The sequence below is a fragment of the Rhodnius prolixus genome, unplaced genomic scaffold (genome assembly GCF_049639745.1).
Source record: "Rhodnius prolixus isolate KJV_2025 unplaced genomic scaffold, Rpr scaffold_4, whole genome shotgun sequence".
NCBI lineage: Eukaryota > Metazoa > Arthropoda > Insecta > Hemiptera > Reduviidae > Rhodnius > Rhodnius prolixus.
In genome coordinates this window covers 36,034,442-36,057,071 of record NW_027411614.1, presented here as the reverse complement: position 1 = coordinate 36,057,071, position 22,630 = coordinate 36,034,442, and the positions used below count along the sequence as shown (strand labels likewise).

General features: G+C 33.4%; 1 protein-coding gene across 2 annotated transcripts in view; it reads right to left on the bottom strand.

Annotated features, from left to right (window-relative positions):
* Positions 1-22,630, bottom strand: part of LOC141456548 (inactive tyrosine-protein kinase 7-like) — a 157,382-nt gene that overhangs the window by 122,190 nt on the left and 12,562 nt on the right. For both annotated transcript variants that reach the window (XM_074132685.1, XM_074132686.1), the window contains exon 2: positions 16,541-16,834. In XM_074132685.1, the coding sequence (XP_073988786.1) occupies positions 16,541-16,834 (294 nt within the window). The remainder of the gene's footprint in view (positions 1-16,540; positions 16,835-22,630) is intronic.

Below are 22,630 nucleotides of genomic sequence, written 5' to 3'. Positions count from 1 at the left end.
TTTTTCTGGCGCAGATTCCCCCTTGGTAACCCATTGTTTAGATTGTTCTTTGGTCTCAGGAGTGTAGTGATGTATCCATGTTTCATCCACAATGACGAAACGACGCTTAAAGTCCTGCGAATTCTTCTGGAACAGCTGCAAACCGTCCTTGCAACACTTCATACGATTTCGTTTTTGGTCAAGCGTGAGCAATCGCGGCACCCATCTTGCGGATAGCTTTGTCATGTCCAAATGTTGATGCAAAATATTATGTACCCGTTCATTCGAGATGCCCACAGCACTAGCAATCTCACGCACCTTCACTCTTCTGTCATCCATCACCATATCATGGATTTTATCAATGATTTCTGGAGTAGTAACCTCGAACAGGGCGTCCAGAACGTTCAGCGTCACTTGTGCCCATATGGCCACTCCGAAAATTTTGAAACCACTTATAAACTGTTCTAATCGAAGGTGCAGAGTCACCATAATGTTTATCAAGCTTCTCTTTAGTCTCCTGAGGCGTTTTGCCTTTCATAAAGTAGTGTTTAATCAACACACGAAATTCTTTTTCGTCCATTTTTTGAAAATCACTCGACTTCCTCGATTCAAACGAATGCCAAACACAAAGAAATAGACCGATCTGGCTGAAACTTGGTGTGTGTTCTTCCAAGAGATGCTTCTAACTAAACATAACCTCGCTACGCGCCAGTGGTGCTATCTCTCTGACTTTGCACGGACTTTTTAAACGACCCTCGTACATAGTATTGTTCACCCTTGACGAAGAACATAGCTTTGTACTAACAAAAAGCCCAGATGGACCCGAAAGAACTACATCTATCTATACATGGCGCAACAGTCCTAAAGGACCCAAGCCTCGTCCTCAAGCTTCTGCCAAACACCCTTGTCTCTGGCCAATCATTCTCCAACGCCTAACACCAGTTGAGGTGAGGTCATTTTGGAGATCGTCCAGCCAGCTCCACCGGAGCTCGACCATAGAGGAGCCTTTTAGGCCGTCTTTCCTCCTCCATTCTCTCTACATGACCTAACCAGCAGAGACGACCTTTCTTTATAAAGGTCACAATATTTTCTTCTTTGTACATCTGGTGTGCAATTCTTCGTTTTTTCTAATCCACCACTGGCCATTCACGAAGCATGGGCCAAATATTTTTCTCAGGACTTTTCTCTCTTAAACCCGAAAGAACTGCTGAAAGAAAAACAAAGACCAAAAGTGATAAGAACAGCTTTGCAGACAAGAACCTTGCATGGGAATAAGCGTAAGTTATTTTAAGGACTTCTAATTTTGTCTTAAGTTCACTGATCCTAATTTCTTTAATCTACCATAAACATGATTTATTCTTTCTTCCTATGGCCCAGGACTCTACAAAAGGAAACTAGCTGATCTAAACCTTCTGACCCATACAAGATACTGCTGTTTTTATCAGCTAATCAACAAAATAAGCAGCTTGATTTCTTAGTTTTAGTTGGTTTTAGATTTTCATTCCTTATCAGAGATTTATTTGACAAAAATTTGAGGGAGGGAACAGAATTTGATATCCAATCCTAACTTAATGAACACCTAACTTAACTTAACAGCATTAATCAAACATTACGTAGAACTCGCAGTGTAAAAGAAAAGCTAGGTTAGACCAAAGAAGTGGAATATGAGAGAGAAAAGATCTTTTAAAAATAAATATTAAGAGGCATTTAGAGTTGCAAAGTATCGCTTAAAAAGGATATCTCAGGATTGCCTGTTTAGCCAGTTCTTTTCTCTTTGCATATCAATGACTGCGGGAACTGAATAGGAAAAGTTAACTATTTTTATTGAAATTTTAAAAAGGCTTTTCGGATTTTTCCATTCTTGAAATCATAATAAATGTAATATTTGTTCAAATTTGAACATTTAATTTGGTAAAACCTTGAAAGAAGTTTGTTGTTAAAAGAGATCAGAATAAACTACAAAGAAAGTAATTTAAAAAACAATTGGAAGTAAATTCAATCTGACTCCTTATTGTAGGATGTACTAAAAAAAATAATTAAGATATAGTAACTTTAATGGGTACTACAAAAAATAGATAAAGTAAAAAAGAAGTGAGACATTAAAGTTGCCTTTAATGGCTGTTGGACATAATTCCAAGGAAGTAAGCATTCAGTGTCTCTGCCACTTCAGCAGGCAAAAAAAACATTAAAAATATTAAAGTTGGACTTTACTGTGGGAAAATGCTCAGCTTGTATGAACACAGTATGAGTCAACTATTAATATTAAAAGGTACAGAGTTTAGCAGGTGTATTCAACACTATTATTGTAGATCCAGGTACACAGCTTTTATTTAATTGGAGAGCCAATTATCGAAAATGGCCTCCAGTTAAAGAATAGTGTTAATTAGAGTTCTTGTATTTAGTAAATGTGTTGGCAATTTCTAACGGAAAAGTAAAAACACTGAGTAGATAATAGAAATAAAAGAAAATTGATCCAAAACTAAAGAATAGTATAACAAAACTTGTCGTAGAATAAAGGAATGTACATGCGTAGGATGTACAAGCGAAGAATGCGATCACAACCTTGGCCAAGTAGGAGATGCATGCTGAGTTTCCCACAAAACTGGGCACGCAATTCTTTCTCACCTGTTTTAATAAAATGTCTTCGGCAATAATCATATTATGTGTACACGCGAGTGCTCTTAAAAAAAAAGAAAAAAAAAGAATCTAATTGGCTCTATGTGTAGTATGTTATCAGATGAATAGCTGTCTAAAATAGAAATTGAACACTTATTTTGCTTTGTTAAAAACATGATTGTTATCTTGTAAGTAATAATCTTCAATTAGCCGATCTTTTGAGCTCAAAGTGATCATGGTTATTTATTAGTAAATAAAAACTATCATGAGGACGATAATTACAAAGTTGTACTTGAAATTACAAAAATTAAATAGAAATTAAGCAGTAAAGAAAAATACAATTTCACCGATTTGTTGCTGTAAAGGTAGATATTATGGCTACTCAGATCTGTTCACAAAAGATGCAATGGAAGGCCAATGCTTTATGGATTTATTTAGATAAATGTGTAAAGGAAATAGGTACGAGCCTAGCCACTTCTTCAAGGATTTGTTGCTGCTGCTATCCTAGCATAACATTACTTACTCAGACAGCTTCAACATGCACAAAGTGCATAGAGAGGGTGAGTGAAGAGTTATTGCCGTGCGCTGCTATTGGACTTATTTAGCTTTGCGAAGGGTAGGATCTCTTTCGATAAAAGAATAAAGTAAGATCGATAACAGCACAAAATGCCCGTCTACGAGTTAAGGTGCTTCGTTAAAACAGTTCAATAAATTGCATATTACAGCCCTTTCGAAAACATAAACAAGTAATATAAATTACGATCTTTTCGTGGTTCTATTTGGCAAAATAAGTTTGGTTATTATTATCTACATTTCTTTAGATTAATTCCGGCACCCAATTGGTGTTTTAACTGTTAACTTATTGAACTTTACAAACTGTTAAAGCATTAGTGTATGGCTTGTGGCGAATATGAGATAAACAGTTGTATTTAGAAAAATTGAAATAAAAGATCAGAGAATAACATTAAAGAGAAATACTGTTTAAATGATGATTATTATAATTATGATTTTAAAAACTTCATTGCAATTCACAAAAAACAGGGGCGACTGCTACTTTAACATGTAAATCAGTTGACAGTTAAGAAGGGAATTACTACCAACTGAAGACTTAACAATGACTCAATTATTGAAACCCACTTCCATTGCCGAGTTAATTGCAAGGCCAACGCGGACGGATTGTTGGACTTGTTAGGAAGAGTCAAAGATTACAGCCGATCAATGAGAGGGTTGGATATCTTTCGGTAGTGATTCGAGTTTTGATTAAAAGATTGATTAATCATTAAAATAGATTATTAAGGTATTTGCCCGTCTGAAATTACTGTAAATATTTTCAAATGCTACTAAGCAGTAGCTGGGCAAATTTTATGAAATTTACTTTTCTTCATAAAGCAAGATAGATGGACCATACGATTATTTTATCTTTAGTTTGTTTACTTTTATCGTGAAAAGTATGCAGAAGGATGACCATGAAAATAAGAATACAGAATGCAAAATTCTAAAATAAAATACGTTGAAATGAAAATATTACATTTCCTAGACTTAAAAATTTCACAGTTGATTTTAATAAATTTTGCTAAGAAAATAGAAATACTGACGCAACAAAAGATATACGCGTAAAATTAAATTTGAAATCAGATTCATATAAATTGTTTAGATCTATTATCTGTATGCATTAATCGCGAAGAAGGAGACAAGTTTTAGGTCAGTATATGTTCCAAGTATAAATCTATAGTGAGAGCAGTAACCAACGTGTGGTCTAACAACCATCTTTGTGTCTTTTGCCGACTTATATATTATAGGCTTTAAATAAAATAGGAACTGGACACATAAGCGTCTTACCTTAACAAAGTTGCATTCACCTGAACGAGTTTGTTTGAACAGGTCGTCCACTAATCTTGGCGTTCGTTGTTACTGACTGAGATAAGAATTTGATGCAATCATTTATGCTAATGATGTAAAAAATAGAGAAATCTAATTTCAATACTTTTATTTTTTAGTTCAACACCCAGGTTTTAAGTTTTTTTCTAGAGGAATATTTAAGGTATTTTAAGAAAAACATTGTGTAGCAGAAAGTTAATAAAAAATTGTGCCCTGGCAGTTTATGTAAGAAATTCAGCCAGACAGAATTTAAAGCACATTTTCAAGCTTTAATGGAGTTCATTTTGTAGCGTTTTTTTCATAAAAGATATGGCGAAAATGTTTCAAATAACTATAGCAGCGCTGACACTCTAATGTGACAGCAATCTAACTAGGCCAGAGGTTAACTGTGCAAGAGAAAGACCAACTCCACTAAATTATTTCTAATTCAGTTACAACACCAGACGAGAAACGAGAGAGGACTTACGCTAAGAAACTTAACTTAACTTTTGATCGATAGGTACTCATATTCCGAAGAGATTTGACGTAGAATTTTGTTCAAAATTAGAATTATTTGTGAACAGGTAAACGATCTATTACTTTAAAGTTATAAATTTGATTAAGGATTCAAAATTGGCGAGGAATCGGTCAAATAAAAACAACAACTCGTCTTTTTGCCAACGTTTCGACAAATATATTGTCTTCTTCAGGGCGGGGCTATGCTTAATTTCTATTTCATTTTTGAAATTTCAAGTACAGCTTCTGTAACTCAACCAACCCGCATAGCCACGCCCTGAAGAAGACAATATATTTGTCGAAACGTTGGCAAAAAGACGAGTTGTTAATTTTATTTGTCCGTTTCCTCGCCAATTTTGAATTTTTAATTGAATAATTTACGGTCACGAAATCTATATATTCATAGCTATAAATTTGTTTTGCCCAACAAATAAGACACGCCAAAATTTTTTATGGATTCCCCCAATACTTCTCAAGAATAGAATGTTTTACATCTGCGTCATTATAGGGTTCGTATTCGCTGAATCTTCAAGGCTCTGTGAAATGAATACTGTAGAATCTAAACCTTTTTCTGAACTCTAGCTCAAATTGGAAGTAGTTTAATTTGTATTCATTTTTATTTTCAATAGCAATCAAATAATAATACAATATTTTGGAACACATTGTTTTAAATTTGGTTGCTTGTGAATTTTTCAGATAAAATTAACTTCGATTTTTTGAATTCTTTTTTACTTCTAAATAATTTGAAGCAAACACTACTTAACCAATAAAAAAAAAAAGCCATTCCGAAGTAAAGTAACTAAATAAAACTACCAAGTGATTAATACTTAGCTCCGAAATAAGTTGAAACATTTTGTAACTAGGTGCAATAGCATATTTCCTGTATTTAATGATATTATACGGAAATAGTGCTCATTAACTTAATATTCTAGCCAGACAGATCGTGCTGTGTGGGCTACAGCCTCTTGGATCAATACATCTTCCGTCCATTATCTAAATTAACAAGTTCCTAGTAATTTGTTTGGAATTTAATTCTAAGAGCTAAAATTATTCTATCACTTATACCACAAGAAATGACTTGTTTTCTCTAATAAAAGAATCTTAAAGAAATATCTTTCAACTCTATAAACCACTATTGAACGGAAATCGTAAAAAAAGTTATTCCTTCTTAATCTAAATGAAATCATCTGTGAGAAATTTTATAATTAAGTTGTGATGGTCACATAAAGGACCGTTTCCTGGCATAAAAAAAAAGACTAATACATACTTCAACATGTGGAAAACCCGTCTATCAACTTTCGAAGTTTAAAAATAGAAAGGCTAGGTCATAAAAAAATGTATATCTGAATCACACATACTGTGGTAATCAAATTCCCAAAGATAAATACGTATAAAGGTGAAATTTTACATTACTTTTGGGTCTTCAAAATAATGCTTATATCACATCGTCAAAACTCCTCCCAAAATTCATTTTCACGTCTAAAGATCTGATGTTCAATGAGTTGTTATTATTTTAAGGTTTAACAGAATGTGTAAATTATAACTCAAGTCTGCGTTCGTCTATTTGTTACTTATTTATCTTGAACATTGCCTGGACATTGTCCAGGCCTTCGATAAGGTATGGCACTTAGCTCTCCTCTACAAACTTAAAAAATTCCTACCAAGCATTTATTATTTAATTTTACGCTCCTACTTAGCTGATCGACATTTTAAAGTTCGAGTGGGCTCCGAATATTCTCCTGTTAAACCTATTTCCGCCGTAGTTCCACAAGGCAGCATCCTTGGTCCCATCCTTTACACCTTTATATTCCTACCCACCCAAACACCTTAATCACTACTTATGCTGACGATACTGCCATCCTCTCTACCCACTCAGAACCATCCGAAACCTCCAAATTCCTTCAAGAGCACCTCAATCTAACTGAAAGCTGCTGGTGCACCCATTGGCGCATAAAAATTAATGAAAGCAAGAGCGTTCAAGTAACTTTCACGTTCAGGCGTCAAACGTGCCCCAGTGTCTTCATACTCAACAACCCCATCCCTACCTCGAACGTAGTACGCTACCTGGGTTTCTACTTAGACAGTAGACTCACGTGGAATCCACACACGAGACTCAAACGATTACAACTAAACCAAAGGTACGGACAACTAAGACGCATGATGGGACCTAAATCTAAACTAACCACACCTAACAAACTAACTCACCTAACTAAACATTTTTATAGTGACTTAAACCCATCTGGACTTACGGATCGGAGCTGTGGGGCTCAACTAAACCCTCCAATATCTCCCGCATCCAATCCTTCCAATCAAAAGTCCTCCGCCGTATTGTAAATGCTCCCTATTATGTCACTAACCTCATCCTTCACAAAGACCTAAATATTCCTTTTGTCACTGAAACAATCCATTCACGAGTCCTCAATTTCCGCAAAAGCCTATCCTGCTATCCCAATTTAACAGCTCAAACTCTTTCCTCATCAACCTCTCCTGATAATCCCTTACGACGTCTAAAATGACGTTGTCCTCGTGTTCTCCTAACCTAGACCTTTCCAGCAACTAAAATTCCCGAGAGTGTCAGCGCTGGCTGACTTCTCTCTTCCTGCGTCCTTACGGTTGAGGTGTGCGTTGGCTTTACCGGGCAGTTTTCGCATCCTATACCGTACTTGTACTATTAACAATTTGCCTGGTGAATATTTATATTTATACAGGTATCAAATAAATGAATTTAATAAAATAAAAAAAATTATCTTGAACAATGTTTGCTCATGTTTGGTCGTACATGGACATATCAAACTCTTCAAGTAAATGTAAAGAGAATTATTCAAAACTGCAGAAAGGTGAAGTTTTACACACAGTGCCTACCCCTGCATCATTAATCCAAAAAAAATGAAAACCCGAAATGTGAACGATTAGAAAAAGATAGGAAGCGAAACTAATTTGCACAAACACCAGCCTCTATACAAATATACATCTATCTCATCTTTTTAATGTAACAGGGTTAAAATCTCAGGTGACCTTTCGGTCTCAATGCTTTATTTATGACCTTTCGCATCGAATTTAGGCACGGAAAGAAAAGCTGTATCCATTGATGCGCTTACTGAAGCTTTAGAAGCAGTGGAATTCCATCCACTGTAATCTCGTTGTTGTTTACTCCAGTCATATGAAGATATTTCAATTTTATTACATAATTAGATCTGGAAGATAAGCGATAAGAAGATATGCCGATAAGCGTAAATGTAAAGGCGATTTAGTTATGATACTAAAAAAATAAGCACATTCTAATCACAAGTAAAGTGAACAATTTAAGTTATTTAAGAATTGGTTAGATTGGTCGAAAGGCAATTATTATCTGAATGAAGGTGTTTAGAAGCACCTAACTGACAACACTACTCGTAGTAGCATGTAATATTGTCTCGTAAAATAAATGTGGGCAAGAATGTGGTGTTGGTATCTCCACCATTGCGGAGAGGAGTATAAAGATCCCTAGAAGGAATGCTGTAACAATAAAAATAACTATTTCCTCACCCCACAGTGTAAATGTTGTACCGAGAATTGTCTGCTTTTATAAGGGAGGCCCGTAAAAGAAAAAAAAAAATACTAAAATCTGCGGAAGTACATATGTATATATACTTATATATATATATTATATATATAAAATATATATACTCGAATATAAAATATATATATATAAAGGTACACATAATTTATTTACTGATAAAAGTTACTAATATTCTCTGATAAGAAACATTTGCCAAATTAATGCTTGCAAAATAGGCCTTATTCTTATATTAAAAGTTTCATTAATATATTAAATATACTTATATTAGAGTTTCAAAAGTTTCACTCATTTTTCTTACAGGGTGGGATTCTTAATTGAAGAGCTTGGTGCAAAAAGGAGTTATCTACAGTTTTTTTTTAATTTTTAGCAGGGACAAAATACTAAATATGCTTTAAGATGTATTCCTTATGTTGTGTCTGCTGTAAGGATTAGTTAATATATTGTGATGGGATCATTTGGGGCTCAATTTCAACTTTCTAGGGCATGTTTTAAGCTTGCTATAAGCTTTTTTGCACCAAAATCATAATTTTCAGTAAAACTTGAGTACATATTAAGTACTTTAGTCAACAGATTTCTTGTTTTTGAGCTTTAAGTGGCATTTGTGTCTTGTCGAAGCGAATGTCAGATATATAAGATATATTAAATAAACTAATAAAACATTTTTTTGATTGATGACGTCATCTTTTCTGTTTGGAGCAAAAGAAAGTTATCTGCAGTAGAAAACTCATTTTTGCTCCAAATCTAATCCTTAAGTTAGAGAATAAGTAATAATAAACGAGTCTGCATAAAGACTCGTTTATGCACCAAAAGATGTAGAATTGAACATACAATAGGGGGCGCCACTAAACACATTTTCTGAAAAAAATGTAGATAACTCCTTTTTTGCACCAAGCACTGGAGAATGATATCTGAAGTCTTTGAAAAATAGAAGACACAACAAAAGACAACTATGTTAAGTAAATAGATAAATCAAATACCATGACACATATCTGTCATATCATCATCGTTCTCAAACCACTGGTTTTTATTTCTTGGCGATCGTCAAGCTCCATCAGAAATGGTTTACACTGCAAAGTCCCCTTGTTCATCAGCAAAACTTACTTTTTTCCAGAGATTTTTAAAAAAAAAAAAATAAGGAAACTTAACCCTCAAACCACAAGACGCGGGTCGGATCCGACCCGAGCCGAAAACAAATTTCCATTGTTCCCCCCCACAATTAACTCTTAGCGATTAGACTCGATATACCCTTTCTGTGAGTCCTTAGGAAGAGGCCACACTGTTTCCGCCGATTCGGTAAGGGTCTCTCCGCTCTCTAGGTTTGTATTTCTTTCAGTAAGTCAGATTCTGGGTCGGATCCGATCCGACCTTGGTATTAACGTTATACGTTTTGTCCTGCACAAGTGGAACAAAAATGGAGAAAGTTACTCTGGAGATGCATGTTCGACGTTTCTCAAGAATCTTGCGTTTGCCTTGACGCTTCCTCTAGAAGAAAAAAGACTGAAAAACGAGCGTTTTCCAAAGGAATTACTCCTTACGATTGGAAAATATGTCCTACTTGTTCCCACTGATAATGGCGAACAATCAAATGATTTTTTTCCATAACAATGCGATAATTTTGTTACCACACCACTATTTTACTTTAATTTTCATTCAACCTTTTTGTAAACTGTTTTGTTTTTATTGAAACAAAGTTCCTTTTTCAAGTTCATTTCTTCACTTATTAGTCTATTCTAAATAGACTAATGCCATAAAATTATACAATTTATTAAAAAATTTATACATTTTATATAGAAATAAATGTGTTATTTTGAGTTATATTTGAGTTTTTCACTGTAAGCAAGAAAATATAGTATCGGGTCGGATCCGACCCTACCTTGGTGTTCGTGTCAAGAAAATTCATCTTGTGGTTTGAGGGTTAAAAAAAAGAGAATAAACCCATTTGACTTTACAGTTAACGAGATGAATTGCCAAGAAATTCTTGCTGGAAATTCGCTCTACCCTTCATTGCTCGCCCATTTCATTATTACGAACAAATAGGATTTATTTTTTTAACAATCTGTAATGTTTCAGTTGTACTCTTCCGTCATAATTTAAGGTTTGATAAGTGTTAATCAAATGCTGGTATTTAGAAAATGAATCCGTTTTTTCACAATGAAATAATCACAATAATTACACTTACAGCAAATTGTTAAATCAAGATATTTTCATGTAAATTTTAACATTTTACTTTCTCTGGACTGATCTTAAATGAAACAATTCTAGATGCCAGAAGGTCCTTAATGCAGAAAATTCTAATAGAATTTATTTAACAATTGGTACTGTGCAGTTCAAACAAATACATACTGAGACACAAAAAAATTGGTAATTAATGAATTAAAAAACATGGAATGACGTTGACCAGTTGTTAGCCAAAAATATAGTGCTTTAACGACGACTATAAAGTGGATGTCAATTTGCGCAGAACACCAATTAATCTTAATTAACCAAGCTATAGCTTTGAATACCTAAATAGATTATTTAAAATAAAAGGCAGAGATAGAGAATATAACAAGGCAAAAAATTAAATCTTTTTTTTTTTGAACAAAAATGATTATCACAAACAGGAAGTGAATATTTAATAAGATTTGCCGCCTATCCTCCAATTATTAGGATTTCCGTTCCAAAAACATCATCAATCAAAATAATCATTTCAAAAATTAGTTTAAAGCGGTTAATGTAAATGGAACGCGTTGAGTATCTGCGATTGAACACACGGCTGAAATCATTCTCACGACATTCGGAAAGTGGTCGTAATTACGATTAATTATAATGGCATTCCCATAAAATATTCTTAGTCTGCTGCTGCAGAGGGGAAAAGAAAGGAATTAAGTAGATTTGTGTACCTTTTTATCTTTTCAGTTCATCCGAACAATTTTTTTAGATACTAAATTGTGTCGTTAATTTTTATTTCTAGATGGCAAAAAAAACTTGCTCCATCCAAAGGAGATAGTCAGCGCGGTAACTTTTAGCACTTTTTTTTTTTGCAAAAAAATGGCAAATGAAAAAGAAATTTAGTGTTAAGTTCGCATAATCTATAATTGATTCTTTATGATGAAAGACTTAAGATTTGATATAGAATGTAGAGAGTGGTAACACAGCCAAACCTACTGCGACCTAAAAAAATTTCTGTAGCTCTGATAAAAGACAGAGAAGGTGCACGATTTGATAATGAGCTAGGGTTCCTTGTGGATATGCTAAACCTAACTACAAACGTGCATAAATCAAACTCTTAGCAAGCTGCTGCGAAGGTTTAACTATAAGGGTTTTGGTGTAACATGTTTTGTGTCTAGGATACAAGTACCACCAGAAATGCGAGCAATTCAGAAGAAGTTAAGAAGAACACGTCGTTAAACTTCTGATCTTACAGTACAGTACCATCTAGACCTGGGGTCCTCAAACTACGGCCCGCGGGCCACATGCGTCCCCCTGAGGACATTTATCCGGCCCCACTTCCGGAAGGGGCATCTCTTTCATTGGTGGTCAGTGAGAGGAGCACTATATGTGGCGTCGCCGCAAAGCACTGCGTCGCTCATGTACAGTACTACTTCCGATGACGCGGGATGCAAGCATCACGGCTCCGAAAACAGTGTAAAATAACGGCAGAAGTAGGAAGAAAGGCAAAGCACTATAACTGAACCGGACATTGACCATCTCATTAGCCAAAAGCAGGACCATAATTCCCACAGATGGGCAGTTTGTTGATTTAAATTTACTTGTTCTTTATTTTAAATATTCTGTTTGTTCCCGTTTTGTTTCTTTGACTTTAAAATAGTTTGTTTTATATTCCGGCTCTCCAACGGTCTGAGGGACAGTGAACTGGCCCCCTGTGTAAAAAGTTTGGCGAAAACTGATCTAGACAGATAAAATTTTTCATTTCTTCTAAACAGCAACGGACCGACAGTTAAATCCTATTGTGTAAACGTTATTCTAACAAGAAATCAGAGCAAATTTTTGCTAAACTAGGATAATAATCATGGGCCCTGACGATAAATATTTCAAGCAGAATCTTAGAAGACAAAAATGATAAACTTCTCGCTAATTTCTGAATATGGTAAGTCCACTATCCAACATAATTTACATTTTTTTGCCTTATTATAAATCACTTCGTTAAGGATTTAATTTAATTATATTGGATTTAAAATAAGCTAATTTGCATAAGATAAAAACCTGTTTAATACAGATGTTTTAGACTAGGTGATGATCTATTAATATCCTTTAAAAAATGAGATTTTAAAACTTTCATTATTCTATAAAACTTCAACACCGAAATTCTGCTAAAAAAAAATCACGTTAATAGGTCGATCTGATCAAATATTGGAGTTCTCCTAGTTTGTAAGCCACAGAGCGGTGCCAAATTAACATATGGTGGCAAAATACTGATGGAAATTATTTTTTAAAATTGACGGAACAGTAATTGTTTTACCAAGTCTGCCTCTATCTCGATAAGTACTTTATTTCATTTATAATACATATAACCGATTAAATTGCATAGATTTCTAGTCAAAAAAATTTAAAATTTAAAAAATGTAAACTCTACAATCTAAAAAACACCGTCAGCTTCCAGAAAATTACTAAAATAATTTCGAAATTCTTAAAAAGAACATTCTAAAGACGCACAAACTGGTTTAAATTCTATTCAGCACGTTAACCTCGGCGCAATCAGCGCTATTAGCTATTTTTAATATAATTCTTTATGAGTGACTGGATCATGAGAACTTAATTACTTCTTTTAATTAATTTACTCTCGTTAATTGCCTTTTTATTCATTTATACATTATTTTGTAGACATAAAAACCTTCAATGGAAAAATATTAAAACATAAATTAAGAGAATATTATCTACAAATGAAATAAAAGATTTTTATTTCTGAAAATTTTCTTCAATACAATGACTTTTGATTGTGGTTAATAGTTATTGTCTAAGAGATGATCATGAACAGTAATGTAGTGAGATAAACTTAAAGGGAGCGATTACTTAGGCAGGTGTAAGTCCTCTACGCCGAACGCATCGATGTAGAACTTATGGATACTATGCCATAAAACGTCAGTTCACTGTTTTTATGAAATATAATAGTTGGATAAGTGCACTAGACTTTTGAGCCGAAGTCAGGGTTTAAAACCAGGTCTTTAATTTTAAATTTTCTTTTTCTCCAGGCGCTAACCAATTTTCACAGGAGTAGACACAAATCTATTTTAAAAAAGTAAGCGGACTGAAAAAAAAAAATTTTAGCTGTCTCTAGACAGCTCTGTAATTTTAGCATTTGTGTTATTTTCTCCGCTGATCAGACCAGTGGATGTGAGGAGACTTAAGTCTGTTAGTTAGCATGCCCAAGTCCGTGCGAGCATGTTTTAGAAAGAGGGAGTGAGTTAAGTACATGATTAAATAGAACTAAGTTAACATAATCTCTCTTGTTAAACGCAATAAATCAGAATTTTGAACACAAAAATACAAGAATCTCTTAGAAGAATCACTTGTACGGAACAGTACGACGGTTTTCACCCGTTATTTATTCTAAATAATTCAAGTATGGTTATAAATTTTAAAAAAATAATAATAAATAACTTTAGATAATTTTCATTCTTTTTGTAATTTGAACAAATAAAAAATGAGACTACCCTTTCCTCTGATCAATTTTAAATAATGTATTTATCAGATTAGTCTAATAAATCAGGAACCGCAGCAATAAATTATTATTTTTTAAAGTATTATTGAAAAGAAGAAGTAGAAAAAATATGCTCTTCTTTTATAGAACGGAAACAAAAACACATTCAAGCTAAAATAATGAATATTTTGCATTTTTTATATGTTTTTAATGCAAAATTTTCACATTATTAAGTGAATGGCTTCCTGCTAAATTAACAGTTAATTGAGAAATTGCTGATAACAATAAAGAAAAGAAACGGAAATTACGAAAAAAACACTCAATTTATGGAATATCTTTCTCATGGTTGAAGAAGAACATACTTAGCAAGATCGACTGGTCGTTCTTTTTAATAAACTGGATTTAGAATCTGGAATTTTTAAATGAACTCGTTTCATCTATTTATTAGCAGGCGATTCAGCCCAAAAAGGTGCTGAAACTCGGTAATTATTATTACTACTTCAATCAAAGTTATAATGTGCATAATGTGCGAAAGCAATTCCAGGATTCAATCACGGTAAAAGCTCCATGTCAAGAAGGCTGCGCGAACTGAGAAGGCAGGCAGGAAATAGAATAGTCTGGGGGGCTGGCCTGCATTCAGGAGCACAGTGGGTTTCGGAATCACCACCTTAGAGAAGGTTAACTAATAAGCAAGAGCTCGCGTGCATATTATGTCAGAAAGAGACGAGAAACGACCTCTTCGTACATTGTGAGAGTGCGTTGCAATAGCTAGGGAGAGTTCTTAGACACCATGAGAGACCGGAGAAGACGATATCGAAATGAACAGAGTGAATTGTTTACTTTTTGTAAAAAAGGGAGTTTCAAAAAAGGATTGTTGATACGATAAATACATACCATACATGAGGAACAGAAACAACCATTGTTCTAACCTAATCAGAACCAAGCCTCACCAGATAATTGCAAGCTATCACCAATTTTCTAGCTGTCCATTAGATATGCTGAATATCCACCTAAGGAGATTTTTTCACTGATCCTTAAGAAAATTTTATTTTCTACTGTTTATAGAACCAGCTACCACAGGTTACAACCTTAGCCTTATAACCATAAGTAGTTTTGGCGTACGGTATCTGTTAGTCCCAACTTAAAATTTTTAGCAATTCTCATTTCTTAATTTGTTATTCAGCATCAATTTTATCTCAAGAATGCACCCAAACATTACCTCTCCGACACCCGTGGAGTCCTAGTTTCTTTACTTTAAAATCACCTCCTGATGAAGGTACATTACGTTTGGAAATAAACTAAACTACAGCCAATCAAAAAAATCTTCACTACTATCCTCTAACAATTTAAAGGCAGTAAACCTAAGTTCCCTCTTTAAACGCTAAGACCAGCTTTATGACCATTTTATTGTCTTTACTGATCCTCTATTTGGAACAGTACAGTTCTAAACCCAGCCTTACATTCAGTAGTACCATATTTTAATTCATCTTCATTCCTATATTGAAACAATCTTTGGCTCTTGTGATTTTGATTCCTACATTTTTGACGTTTACGAGCCGATTTACATTTGAACACTGTCAAAGAACTGGTAAAGCAGTTTCAGTCATCGAAAGACAAGCAGTAAAATTAAAAAGTCTGTAGGAGACCCAGAAATTACCAGACTACGCCATTACTGATACAATTATTCAGCATGTTTTGCAGCAAACTTGCAAAGTAAATCCAATACAATGATTTTATTTTAATATTACGAAATTGGTTTTACCAGCAACTTGTAGTGATCAAATGGGGGAGCGGATATTAATGAATGGAAAATTATGAAATCTTTTAGTCAATTCACGGCCTTCTTTGAAGATTGATGGAGAATTTCAAAGAGGCTCCTGAGACTGACCGCGCAAAAAATCAACTCATATCCTTCTTTTACTTAACTTCAACGGAAGTCTTGTGGTTTATTCATCAATTATGATGAATAAATCAAAATACTACTGTAATTAACTTAATCTGCAACCAAAATACAATAACAGGTATTTTTATTCTACTTAAGTTTATTTTTTATTTTAATAACAACTTAATCGTACATCGCTATAAGACATTGTTATCAATTTTCACAAAACGATTCTAACTTCGTCGAGAAAGTTTCTAACTTCACGTTATGATAAATGCTCGCTTTTCTGAGCCATTACTCAGAAATTGTGATCAAGTAGCGCTAGGAATCTTCAAGAACAGAGACAAAGTAATCTATAGAAACAATTCTTTATATTCTATCTCAGACCGATAGAATGCATAGACATTGCAACCATATTGTATTTTTTTTCTTATAATAAATAGATGAGAATAACAAAAATTCTAGAAACTTATAATAAATCATTACTTACAAGTAATATCTAGGAAGGCTTGTCGAGATGTAATCGATTGGCCAGTTGTGGTATTGGTGACTACGCACGTAAAAGGTCCCCGGTCTTGATCGTGTAACACCCTGGCTACAACTAGATCGGTGCCGTCCATATATCGTCTGTACGATATATCTAATGGAATACTTTTCAGTTCCCAATGCACTGCCAGTCCTGGCAAAGTAGTACAATTTAGACGTGCCGTTTCTCCTTCTAATACCGAAGTCATTTCTGCTGGTTCTGTGAGTAACATTTCCAAACAGCAACACTGGCCGACAACTGTTGACAGACAAACAAATAAACAAAATCGTTATTTATAAGAAACAAATAAAATTTGAATGATAACATTTTCACCAATCGATGAAATTAAGTAAAAAATAAAAAGAAAGAAGGAAAGACATTTTAAACTTGGAATTCTTAAAAATTAATCTTAAATTCTAGATTCTTCGAGAAAAAGTATATAAAAATATAATTAATAAACTAAAGTAGGGAACTATGTGGATAAGTTTCAAGAAGATATAAGATGAACACCTGCCGCTCACCTGCTTTTCATGAAAAATGAAGTGAAACAATTGTTTCGTTGCTATAAATGAACTCGTTTTCATGTAAAGGAAAGTTCTCATCTGACAAAAGCAGTCGATTCGAATAAACATTCAGTTTTAACGATAACCTTCCATAACTGTTTCTTGGAGAAACACAAGACAAATGATTGGCAAATTAGGTGACCTCATGAATGAATAAAAGGGTAATAATGACTCAGTTTTAGCAAACATCTTTTGGTTCTTTTTGTGAGTAAGATTTCTTTAGGGAACTAACAAAAGTCAAAATTTTGAAGGAGGTTTAGGATAATTAACACAATTAAAAGTAGCTCATTGAAATCCTTGAAGGTAGAGGAAAAACTTCTGCTTTTCACTGAAAAGATCCAGGTTTTACCACTAGTCTTTTGCGCTAACATTTTCTTTGGCCAACAGAAGTGCCAAAGGACTCGTATGGCGGAGGCAGGATGTAAGAAGAAGGGCGTTTACCTTTAACTTTCACCTCAAACTGTTCTGCTGAACTATAAAATTCCTCAAATTATTATTATTGTTCCAAGTATTCAACTGGAATAAAAACCAAGAACAAAACTGGGTTTCAAATCCAGTAATCTAAGCTATTAGGTCAAACCTTCCCTAAATATAATGAAAGATCAAATAAAGTATGTGAATTCTAGAAAAATTCTAACGGAAGTAACACAGAAAAGTTTAAGAATGTGAAACGACTTACTGAATTTTGAAAATGAATCTAGGAATTTGAAGAACATGAGAAGTATTGAAATTTAAAATTCTTAGATTTAGTAAAATAAAACACTTTTTTACTTTTTGGTTCAGAAAAACGTTTCCACAGGGTAAAACATTGTTTTTCTTGCTTTCTTAGTGCAGATTGTGTCTGAAGGAGAAGGAAATAGTGTCCTGTTTGAATGGTGGCCAGATTCCTGAGATCTGAAGATCTTTACAGGTCAGAAGAGACGATAGTGTAAACACGACTGGAAATAGGAACTCTGCTAAAAGGACTGATGTATCTCAAAAAAACTTCTGAATACGATGCCTAGGGCCGGCCAACCTATGTCAAAATCCAATCTAATCTAACCTCCTTCAAAACGTTGACTTCTTGTGAAGATTCTCCTTGTTAAGCCAATCATTTACCCAAAATTCCCTAAAAGCTCTAGCTCTAGAAATTCTAATAAAAAAGGCAATTAAATATGAAGTAAAAACAACTAAACTTATGATAATGTATTTAAATAAATGATGTTAGCAAATAAATAAAAAGTACTAGTCATTCAATGCAATCTTATCCCAGTGTTTCTAAGAATGTGGAGCAGAGACACCTAAAGAATGAGCACACCATATGAATAAGATATAAAGCAATGCAGAAAAGGAAGGAGAAATGACACTGAGTTCAGTAAAACAGAAATAAACTGAATGACTCAAGTGAAAGATGCTTTCTTATTTTTTCTTTTATTGCTGAAAGGCATTGCTGCCAACTCAGCAGGTGACATTCCTGTCAAATCACAATTCATTCATAAAAAGGCAACATTTATAATCTCAATGGATACCAAATTATTTTATGCAAATAACTTTTTTTTATTTTTATTACACTCGTTGTTTAATGAAATAACAACAGAAGTGCAATTTTATCATTTTTCCAAGAAATAAAATGCATGAACTCTGCAATATTTTCTTTATTTTAATGGATAAGTTTTTTAGCTCTGCCCATTTAAAACCTTTCAGTTTATTAAGTTTTTATTTACTAACATCTATCGAATAACTTAAGAGTTAAGTAGTAAAATTGCTTTAAGTCTAGAAAAAGAAATAGTTTAATTGAAATTAAAACCAAAAAAGTTTGTATTTACTTAGTAATGGCTGTAACAATATTAGTGAAACTAAAACCGAACAGTTAGATATGTACAGAATGCATATAATGCAGTTGCAGTGCGTCCCTAACCAAACCATCAGCAGAAACTGTGGTTCTCTTTTGTTACAATGGGCCTGGCATCGATCGCCGGCTCTTCGTTTGCTCCCCCGTTTGCTGTTACGCAGACCTAACCATCACAATACGCAGCATATGCCGCCACATTTTATCTCAACTTATATGTTACTGGAAACATTGATGTTATATTTCTTTACTTGCAATTGTTATGAAGTTGATGTAAAAAAACAAAAAGCACAAAAACTGCATTTTAATAGTTAAAAATTGTTGCTCCACATGACAATTACAAATATTTTGAAGTATTTTTAGGTAGGAGCCGGATTGCATTATTGATTTTTCTGAATATATAACCTTCTCTTAGGTTACACACTGTTGACTCTATCAAATATGCTGACAGTTAAAATACCAATTTCTGCCTTACTCTCATCTCCATTATTCCCATTATATTGCAAACTAAAATTTTTAAGGTGCGAGGTTGAGTATAACCTTTCGGCAGAACAGTTTCTCATTATGGTGACATAGGGATGGAAACTTCATCAACCTCGTACAAGCGGAAATCAACTTACCTCTAGGCTATACCCAATCATCGCGGTGAAATAAGGAAAAGAGAAAAAGGGAAGAAAATTAAGCACTCACTTTGCACAGAAGCGGAATAAGTTAAGACATTTAAGGAGATGAAAGTGTGGAAGAAACCAATATACTATTTCCGTACATTCTTACTAATGACGTCTTGTTTGTTTACAGGAAATATCTAATAGAAAAAGAAATCCGGAATAAACTTAAAAAGCCAATTTGTAAAAACCGAGATCCGATTTCCATTTGAATGTTTAATAGGGTTTAAACCAGAAATCGAATTGTTAATATTCAATTCTAATTATTATATTCGAAACTACGGAGCCTTTTGGTTTAACTCAAGTGAAAAAAGTGATTCAGGTAAAGATCATTCCAAAACTATTATTCGAATCACGGAAAACTCATTCAACAAAAATGCGTGTTCATCTAATTGGTTTTTCCCAAAACGGAATCGTGACAATTGAGAAACTATTCAATCAGTAGAAGGAAAAATCTGATCTTATTTCTTCGTGGTGCTGTCCCACCGGATATCTGCTTGTAAGAACGGCTTATCAGATACGGTATACCAACGACTTGTTCACAGCCGGGATTGAGGTAATTCTCAAACATATTCCCAATCTAATTCAGTGATTGAAAAGTAGGAAAACGCAGATATCCTCAGCAGCTCTACGGAGGGCAGTTTTTGGCTCTATGGAGTCGGCCTGTAACTAATGAGTATTATTAAAATATTTTGTAGCTTTACGAATCTAAAATTTGTCTATTTTAGAATAAATATTATTAATAATAATAAATTGATTTTAATTGGTGACTTTGTACCGCCTTCTTGATAATTAAGGATGAATCAAAATTTTGCATCATCAATCAATAAAGTTACATTCAAAGCACTACAGTAACTACTGCATTATAGTACTTGATGCAAACAGCGTTTGTGGTATGATCAAGTGAGTGTAACAGGACAATAATGTTCATACAATTTGCACAAAGGTAGACCACAAAGTGCAAACTAATGTATGCATAATTCAGGTACAATGAGTACTTAACTACTAAAAGGGCAGTTATTGTTATATAATTCTATTTGTTAGTTTGTATTAAAAGATAGAAATAGAAATTTGTTGATAATATTGAAACTTATCAAAATTTATTTTTAAATTTTGTAATAGTTTGCGATATGAGTAACCCAAGAGGATTAAATGAGACTACAGGAAGAGTACAGTACACATTCTTCTACTTCTCAGACGGGGTTTCTAACTGATAAAAAGTAGCTATACTCTGAATTCGAACTGGGGATCTCTCACCTGCAATTCACCAACACACGCCTCAAGAGTTGAGAGCATATATGATGCACAAAAAAGCATGCAGAGAAAAAAAGATAAACGATTAGCTAGTTGCCTGCAATAAGCCTCTTTTGGTTGTTGGTCAGGAGAATCTATCCCTAATCTACGCTGATCTAATCTAATCTAATTTTAAAGGTCCTTCAAATAAAAGTGAAATTTAAAGCGAATTGTATGGGATTTAGCTAAAGTTAAACTATAAAAGTTGAACATGTATTAAAAAAACATATTTGTCTCTCGTCAGGTTTCTTTACAACTTATAATCATCATTAATACAAAACAAGTAATTTTGTAAGGGACTACGACTTTTTATTTAAAGATAAACATAACCTTAAAGAATAACCTCAGTTATTTTAATTACAATAATAGACGTCTCCAACAAAAATGAATTACAGATATTATCCTAAATGAATAAATAGATAAAATAGTTAGCAATTAGTACTAGTGTCACTACTAGTATGCGATCTGTTGAATTAGAAAAAGAAAAAGTCCATTAACTTTTGGTCACAAATTCGATAAGGTTTAAACCAGATGGTCTTCAACCGTGACTGAGATATTATAATACAAATATTTCAGCTATTTTTCTAAATTCCAGTTCCAACACGCTGCGTCCAATTACACCTGTTCCATAACAGCTGTGATACAGCCTTCTTGGCTGCCAAAGTGCATTATTAACATATTTAAAAATATAAAATCTGTAGACTACCAGATGTCTTGTATATAATTATTATTTAATGTAACTACTTTAGTCAGTAGAGATTGTCAATTTTTTTGTTTACCATCAACTTTAAATCCTTAATCATTAAATGAAATTATGGCGTATTTAATTATTTTACTTTCTCTTACTGTAATTAAAAGAGAAAGTTATATTCTCATGGCTGGTTAAGAAATAGTTATTTATTTAACAAGTGTGGGAAGTAGTACTTTTCCTCACGCGAGGCAGGGTTTGCACGCACGAGCGAGCGAAGCAAGGCGAGCGCAAGTGCAAATTGCCGAGTGTGAGAAAAATACTTTACGCTCGAGTTAAATATTATATTTTTTCTGCAACCATTAGATTTATTAACTGAAAAAATTAAAAATTTCATTTTTACAGTCTACAAAAAGTAATTTATTTATTATAAACATTTATTGTTATATTACAATTATTTACATTACTTACGTATTTACATTACTTATTACATTTTCTGCTGTTTCTTTTATTGATGGAGGAGTGTTTTCTAAACAGGAATCACAAGAATCCATTTTAAATTTCTATAAGGTAACACTATAACCTTTTTAACTGTTATAATTAAAAATATTTAATTATTTATTAAAGTATTATGTTTATTTCTATATTCCTTTCAATTTTTATTTTGTTTTTTAATATTCGTTTTTTAATCATTTAGTTACGTTAAATAAGCTTATTAAAGTTTTACAGAAAATATTTATGTTAATAACAAAACTTCTTATATCAAGGAAGCACTTTTTTTTTAACAAAGGACCTGATAACCTGATAACCCGACAAGACGTCTTAAAAGACAGTGGCCTCGTGATCTCCTCTCAAGTAAAGAGAGTGACTAACAGTCTAATGTTTTGGAGTGTTACCACTGGGTAACTTCTCCACTCGTTACCTTATCATTTACTACTCTATTGTATCATCGTTACTTATAGCGCTAATGCGCTGATTGTAGCACAATAAACGAAAAAAAAAATTCAAATAATTAAA